The 8,777-nt window shown below is 35.7% G+C and overlaps 1 protein-coding gene across 1 annotated transcript in view; it reads right to left on the reverse strand.

The window, feature by feature from the left end:
* The window catches only part of LOC126826729 (uncharacterized), a 38,312-nt gene extending 35,162 nt beyond the window's left edge, over window positions 1–3,150 (reverse strand). The window contains exons 1-3 of the mRNA XM_056102159.1: window positions 3,017–3,150; window positions 2,306–2,663; window positions 1,079–1,165 (exon numbers count right to left, since the gene is read on the reverse strand). Of these exons, the coding sequence (XP_055958134.1) occupies window positions 1,079–1,165; window positions 2,306–2,624 (406 nt within the window). The 5' untranslated portion in view covers window positions 2,625–2,663; window positions 3,017–3,150. The remainder of the gene's footprint in view (window positions 1–1,078; window positions 1,166–2,305; window positions 2,664–3,016) is intronic.
* Between the last annotated feature and the right edge of the window lie 5,627 nt (window positions 3,151–8,777).

The following is an 8,777-nucleotide window of genomic DNA, read 5'->3' on the forward strand; positions in this document are numbered from 1 at the left end:
AGAGAAAATTTGCAGGGCTCTGCCCCTGGGGGTCGGGCCATGCACCAAAATCCTGTAGGCAGCACACAAGACACATAGAAAGAAAATGGGTGTGGCTCTGCCCTTGTGGGTCTGGCATTCGCCAAAAACAATAGGGATCATCCTTAGGGTATAAGATATAAGTACGCAAAGTTTCAAAAGGATCTGTTATGAATTGTGGCCTGTAGGCGATACACAGACACACGCAAAAATTTGGTGTCTCTGTCCCAGGGGGTCAGGCGTGCACCAAAATTAATAGAGATCATGCTTAATATTTAAAAAAGTTTTCAAGATGATCGATTAAGAATTGCGGCCTGTAGACCACACACAGAAACACAAAAAGAAAATGGCCGTGGCTCTGCCCCTGGGTGTTGGGAATGTGCCATAAACAATAGTGACGATCCTTAGGCTATAAGGAATAAGTATGCAAAGTTTCAAGTGGATCCGTTAAGAAATGCAGTCTGTAGATGACATAGAATCAAATACAAAGAATGGGCATGGCATGCACCAAAAACACAAGGGAACATCCTTAGGCAACTTTTAAAGCAAAAATTCAATAAAAATAGAGCTTGCCGATAAATACATCAGCTTAATAACCCAATTCAGTACTTTATTTTGACCTAGATCAAACCAGATTAACTTAAGGCTTTCACTTTTGACTTATTTCATTTATCTCAGGTAAGCACCACAAGATATCAACAGGAAATTAGATAATTCTCAATAAGGTCTACGGTCTGTGGTGGGTTTTCCAACCACAAGAGTTCCACCACATAATTTTCTTTTCAAACATCAAGCCAATCAATGTCTGTCTCTCTTTGTGGTGCTACAACAATCAATTCAGTTTTGTTTTTTCATCTTGTGCTCAGTATTTCAATTTTTTAACAAACTCACTTTTACCTAATTAATATCTGACTAGTTTCATTAATAAGTTGTGTTATTACTTGTGTAGATGTTTCAATAATTCTCTTCCCCTGATGTGGGAGGAAAACTGGTGTGCAAAGAAAAAAACTCCACAAGATTATGCAAGAAATTATGTATATATTTATATCTACTTCAATACCTCTGTGTTCAACAGCATCTCTCTTCCATGTTGTTATTCCTTTGGCATCCAGTAAAACAAACTGTCTCATTCTTCCATTGTATGCAACTAACATAAATAAGGAATTATAATTAAGACACATGTAAAGTAAAATTCTATTTCCATTAAATTTTCGAAAGAATGGTTCATTACTGACTAGGAATTAAGGGAGTTGAATCTCTGATCATCATTTGAGGGATTCTGTATCCATTGCAAACTACAATATACTGAATGATATAAGTCTCTAAAAACTAACAGGAATATCAGTCCAAAAGATCAATCCAGTTTATAGTTACAATGATGAATTGAACATTTTTCAACATTATACATCCTCTGTAGACAATATAAATGGGATATGATCAGAACAAGTCAGCGCCACTTAAAATCTTTTGATAGACCTTTTTTACTGTTGATATTTTGATTTAGCTAGTCTTCTTAATGAAATGTTAAATAATCAAAAAGAGTACATTTTAGCATTGATTAAGCTGCAAAAAATTAGATATTGTCCAAAAATTTCAAATAAAATTTAGTGGCTTTAATATCTCAAAATACTTTGATTATTTAGAAACTAAGTTATAGCTGTTTATTCTTCTATGGTTATGCACAAGTACAATGCTAGACAGGAAATTTTGCCTAGACACAAGCATTCTTTCCTATTCTGCATTCAATTCCTCATGCAATATCAACATGTAAATGCTTTTCATATAACAACTAGACCACAGGCATAACCTCTGACAAATGGGAACCAGGTTTGAAAAATCTGTAATACTCTCTGCCAGGCGAGGCATGAACTGGTGAGATGATGTGTTACACTGTAATGCTGACATTGTTCACTTTTGAACTGAAGAGTTTTACTGATGAAAATTTATCTCATTTACTAATATAAGTTAACTTTACTTTAATTATGTATTATACATACAGTAGTCATTAATTAGCAGGTGTGTAATTAATTGTAAAACACCACTAGTACTAGTGGTGTATATCACAGTCACCTTATATTAGTGACATATGTAGCACCTACTCTGTTGACTACTGCCACTGGCTGATTACTAACCATTTTAATGGGCAAGTTAACATTATACCCGTAAAATGATGACTTGGATATATATTTGTGGTAGATATATTCATCAGTTAAAGACAGTTGTTCGTAAGTATATGGTATCAATTTTACTGTGTAAATAAAGCTTTTGAGAAAAAATAACCACAGACCTCCCATAATATCTGTGTTTTTTCTACCATGATCATATGTTGCCCTGGGTTGAATGTCAAATGGTACACTGGTATAGTGATCCGATATTTGAACTGTTTCCTCATCACTTGTTGTAGAACTTATCAAAGAAAAAGTAGAGTTTCGCTTCTCTAAATTATTCTCTATGGTGGTTTGAATTCTATCAAAGACATGGTCGGTGCCATCAGGAATATCAAGATTCTGTACTATATGTTCCTGTGAGGTATTGCTGCTGTTGTCGTCAATATCATCAAAAGTTTCTCGGTCATAGTCTTGTCTTGTTATTCTTACTTGTGCCATATTATACAACAGTTTTTTGTGTTACATTGTCGATTTATTCTAAAATAAAACAAGCACAGCTAATAGGTACACTTGTATAAATACAGGTTACCATGTATTATTATTTGTTTGTAAGATATTATGATTGCAAATTAATACAAATATATAACAGGTGAAATTTAGCATTAACAAAGAGTATAAACCTACCTGTTTTAAGTTTTAATGATTCATGGGTAATACAAGCTATAAAAGTCAACCGTACATTATTACACAATTACACACAACTTAGGTTATTTTTTTTTATTAAAATCCAGCCTCATTATGACTATATCTAGTGTTAGGTATTGCCATCAAGTCATTTACTATAGCTTATATAGATATTTGGTACCATCGTCAATTTTGAAATCACTTACCAGTAGTACTATACTAGTTGTGTTCATAAATGTTTGTCCCACATTTGATAACAAGTATACATCATAATGTCTTCTGCTGCTTCATTTTAAAATGAATGTAGTGAAATCCATCTCTCACTATACTCTGCCTTTCCTGGAATAATTAATAAACAATCCTTCTATGTGTGACTAGAATAATCAGCATAAATAGAAATGAACAATGGATTCTATGACATAACCACAGCTCATTTCAAGTAAGGTTAACACTCTAATACAATAATATGACCTATGCTGTAGCCTAATATCCTCCTTAATCCCCAACCCAGATAATCTATATTGTTGAGCATGTAGTAGCATTGACTAGGTCTATTATACAGATCATCCACATTACATACATAGCAGTATATTAGAATGTGATTATTAATTTCAGCACATATTATGCATACAATTACAAGTGTTTGACAGAAGACTTATATTTCAAAATGAGTTATGTTATAAAAAAATTCCTTCTTAATTCTAAAGAGTAAGGTTATGGTTGACAAATCAAATCTATTTTCATTAAAAAAAAAAATATAATTTGTCCGTGATGCAATTCAAAAACATGTTTGAATTGATCAGCGTTCTCGCAGACCAGAGGTCGCAGTTTCATGGCCAAATCTCAAAATTCTACTTGAAAATAGTGTTGAATTGTTATAAATTTGTCAGATGTGGCGAGAAATGATTCCTTTTGGTGAATAAAGACGAATTACGCTGAAGAAAAGACAGTAAGGATTCCAAAATAGCCATTGAAGAGAGTAGGGGGTAATGCAGTATTTTCATATTGCTGCTTAATTGGGATGAATAGAAAAGGTGAGAGGACATCGCCCAATCAGACACCATGATCGTTCTTAAAGGAACTAGGTTTTGATCTAGGGTTACCATACTTCCCGGTTTTGGGGGTCCTTTTTGCCATCCCATCCCGTTGCCTCTCACATGATTGCTTGATAACGGTGAAAGTGCCCTCATTGAAATATTGCAGTTAATAGACCTAGTGAATGTTATCCATAAAGCTGTCTGTCATTAGGTTTGCAAGTATTAATGACGAGATTGACATTTCTTTTGCATTTGAAACTTTTAATTTATGTAGTGGTCTGGGGGTCACAGTGGCTAAGTGGGTAAGATGTTGGATCGCTAGCCTGGAAATCAGGTGTTCGATCCCTGCATTGGTCGAGAAAGTATCCAGATTTCCGGCATGGTTCCCCCTTGTCAGTGATTCAGGACTGAGGGCCTGACAAAGGACAGCTGACTAGTCATTTGGATAGAACAAAAAACAAGGTACCGCGTAGGCCCACACATTGGCGTGCACATAAAAGATCCCTTGGCACTACAATTGAAATTCAATATAAGAGTTATAAGCAGTAGTGCCGGTGTCCGGGCACACTGTATGGCATGGCATTTGCCCGTCTTCATAAGCCCAGTTCAGAGTAGAACAGTAGGACGTTAAACCCCATTTCATTTCATTTCTGTAATTTATGTAGGCTTAGATATAGATATAGATACTCATATAGATATATTATTATTTATTAATATTATAGTATTTTACGAAACAGTCAACAAACACACTGAACAATCAATCATTTCCATTTTAAAAGCCATAATTGTGTGTTTCGAAGCAAGATATTAATATCATTTATCCAACAGGGTCTTCTGTCTCATGAGGCCATTTACAAATAAGTGTGTATACTATTCAAAATGTGAAATGGCTGGCTATTTGAAGAAAACATTAATTGACAATGCAAAATTCCATCAAGCCTACCCGCCATATTGTTTACAGCTGGCAACCAAAAAGCGACACCTAGCGGTCAGTGCGTGATATTCTTCTTGTTTATCCAGTGACATTAATGAACGCGGAATGCAAGAATTGGATGGGCCTGATAAATTTACTAGTTATTTTATAAAATTTCATGCAAGAAGCTACAACCGTCATTAACGAAAACATGTTGTTCATGGGTAAATAAAAGGCCTACAAGCATAGCTATCAATGATTATCTTATTACACTCGAAACTGAAATCAATTAGGTTTTTCAATTTTCCAAGCCGATAACAGAATCTATTTTGAAATAAGATTTAGATAGACGATGTACCCGACAAAATATCATGCTTATATGATTATATAAAAACAATCGTCGAACAAATTGCTAGCGATCGCCTTTATAAACAGTATTCTTCAATATGGCTAAGATCAATTAAGGGCGGATCTAGTTCAGCTCTGAACGTAGGTCTCATTACACTCGACTGTAACGAAACCTACGTTCAGAGCTGAACTAGGGCGGATCCAGAGACCATGGATGGGGGAAAGCATGTTCGCCCCGGGAAATGTCGAATCTTGGAATGGCTTGAAGCCCAGAAATGCCATTTCCAGTGATCTGAGAGACAAGAATCCGGCTTTACAGTGCGCCCCCACCCCTCCCCCTGAATTGATCCAGATTGGAGGAAGAGGGGACGGGGTGTGCAACGGGTGGCCCCAGTAGATCCGCTCTTAAAGATCACGCCAGATATATATATTTGTTGAAAAAAATAGAACAATGTGTGCCATTTCCGACTATTTCGGGCCCCGGACACAATTAAACCTAAGCACGGGAAGTCCGGACCCCATGGGCCCACCCCTCTCGCCCCGCGCTTGCATAGGTCAGCTCGTGTCGAACAAAACACGAACTGATATACGTAAACATTTTATGACAGCTGAGTCCAAGGGTGGGATTGTTTTCTACCGTCGGGTTCCTCCTAGATTTTGGCCTTCGACCCCTCAATTTTTCAAAAGAGAAAAAAACACCGCTACTGTCATGACTGATTCTCTTCACCCGTCTGTACTTTCTATGGGCATCTAATGCGAGATTTCAAAATAGGTCCTACATGTAACCAGTTCATCAACGAAACAGCCGTCTCCATAAATATCCATCGGGTGAATAAAACATATTGGGTAATTTTCAAACCAATTTTTTAAACTTAAAACAATTTACACCATGGTTCTAGACGGTCAACTATTCGATTAGCGAAAACTAGGTTTAATAACAACGGAGAGTCATGCTGACCGTTAAAACGCCCATAGGGCTCATGACGTTTTATAACGGTCGTTCGCGGCACGTGTTTCCTGCTGTGACGCATCTTTCCATAAAAATGTGCTATTCACTGGTCAAGTCAAGTGAGAAAATAGCATGTTCTTAACTTGACCTTTTGCAGGTAAACTTGGCTAATAGGAATTGTGAACCCGTACTCTCTCGAAACGCACTTCCTTACTTACCATACCTTGTTAACTCAGCCCGTCTGTCGACCGTCAAATTCATCATCCGAATTTCTAAAAATACATTTTATTTCCAGACGACCTTGAGACAGTATTTCAAGGACATAGAAAATGAAACCCTTTCAACCAATACGGCACTTGTCTGCAATATCATTCATAGTGGAAGCGGAGTTTACTGCCCAATTAATCAACCAGCCCTAACGGGAAAGAGATTATAAAATTGATCATATTCCTATATTGTTAGCACCATGCTTCTTAATCACTGTGCACATTTTTTTATAAATAAATCTAGTAGTCTTGTGTCGGTGTCGTATTTTGGCCCAGTTCAATGTTGGCCTACAAGGTGATGATGAAACCTTAGAACGAACATGCGAATTGATATTTATTTATTTAATTATTTATTATTTTTTGAAGACATATTTTATTCACTATAAATGAATGGGAAATTGGGGAACAAGCAACATGCCTGTCAGACCCCTATCACTATTTACAATAGAAATTAAATTGTATAATAATAATGTAAAGCAGTATATAGCAGTATATACAATAATATATACAACCCGTACTTAGCTGAATACACCTAAAGTATTATAGTATGCAATAATAATGATAATATTAATAATAATTTAAAATCGTTTAGTTAAATTGAAATATGATTGAACTGTTATAAAGAGAACGTTATTAATGTCGTTCTTGGAATATAGAGTTTTGCTGTTCTTATACTCATCCATCCTCGGTATCCTCAGTAGTTTCATTCCGTTCTACTCCACTAATCTATGGCGGAAACACGTTTTAAAGTTATCCGCCCTTGATGGTTGTGCTATTTTTATCGACCAATCCCATAAATCGTTAATTACAAAGGTAGTTGGCAAAGGGAAGTAACCCTCAACGGCTAGGAGTTAGCCTAACTGAGAGAAGTCCAAATTATTCTAATGCGTATTTATTAACAACAAATTATATAATATTATACCAATGAAGACACTGCGTTTATGTAGGTTCAAGAGTTTTATTGAGAATCCTTCGTTCGTTCGCGGAATTTTACGCCCTCCCGATATCGTAGACAAGTTTTTGTGAATCGAATTGCCAAGTATATATTCAATAATAATAAACATAACAGAATAAAACATTTCAGACAAAGAACGAATAGTAATAATAATAACAAAAGTCCAACATATAGATGTTATACATATTTGACATCAGCGAAACATACTACAGATTTTGTTAATACAATCAAATAAAAATGAATTAGAAATATATACATTACTTACACAAATCATTCAGTAAATGGACATGAATATGGTTATCTACCCTTATAAAAACGAAGGCGAAACGACAGGTTTGTAAACTGTTTTTTGATTGTTTCGTAGACTATAGCTACAATCAAGGCCAGAGCAGGTAATTTGAAATCGTGGAAACCCTATGGATTAACCCAGGGTATAGTGGAGTAGAACGGAACGAGTACATTGGGGATACCGAGGATGATATACTCATCGGGTAATGTAGAAATGGTTTCCGTTGAAAAGTATTGAAGTTTGGACAGTGTAAAAGATAGTGTTCGATATCCTCGAAAGGGTGACCACAATACAAGCTGGATTTTCAGAGATGTGTCTAAAAAACATGTGACCATTTAAGTCACTGCATGAAAGTCGTAGTTTGCTGTGGATAATTTCAATTTTTCTAGAATCAATGTAGAAAAGTTTTTGGGGTTTAGAGTCTTGTTCGGAGAGGGTTTAGCCCAGTCACTAAGTGTCGAGCTCAGTATTAAGGGTATTGGCGCTTGCAATCGGGTCATCGATTTTGAGGAAGAGCGGGGTATCATCGGCAAATAATCTGACATAATATTTCATATTCTCAACAATATCGTTGATGTAAATGGGGAAACACTAAGCTGCAGAGCTTTTTAACAGCCCAACTATTTATTATTAGTACAAACTATGCTTCAGATTCGCCTTCTTTTAAATTTGGGGAACACCAACGATTCGTGCTTGGTCGGCTTTTGCATACGGATTATGCAACTCCATTTGGTGAAATTTTACGGCTTATGTATGGTTATATTATTAAGCTCGACATTTGAAAGTGAAAGTGTATTAAAACATCGAAAAGCCTGCTTAGACGTAAATTGGATTAAACATAATTTCAATTGTAACAGCATGTACCCCAACCTGTACCTTAAAATGTACACTATCATTAGCAAGGTTGTTTTTATCCGTAGAACCATTTATATGGAATTGCATATATTAGAACAAACAAAAGCTTGCACAACTTTTAATCTTTTCAAATAAATCTGAAAACTGAACTTTTTTATCAGGGATTTTGATTAAATCTAAAATGCATTGTGTAAGAGGTAAATCTACCTATTGCACGTCTTCTTTTCTGGCTTCTACTCGTATGTATATTATTTTTTAGACATTTATTTGCATGGCAAGGCTATAAACAACTCTCTAGACCATTTATGTGGATTTAAACAACCTTGAAATTTAAAGTACCGTTGCTACGACAATA

This window comes from Patella vulgata, chromosome 7 (assembly GCF_932274485.2).
Source record: "Patella vulgata chromosome 7, xgPatVulg1.2, whole genome shotgun sequence".
In the NCBI taxonomy this organism is placed as follows: Eukaryota; Metazoa; Mollusca; class Gastropoda; family Patellidae; genus Patella; species Patella vulgata.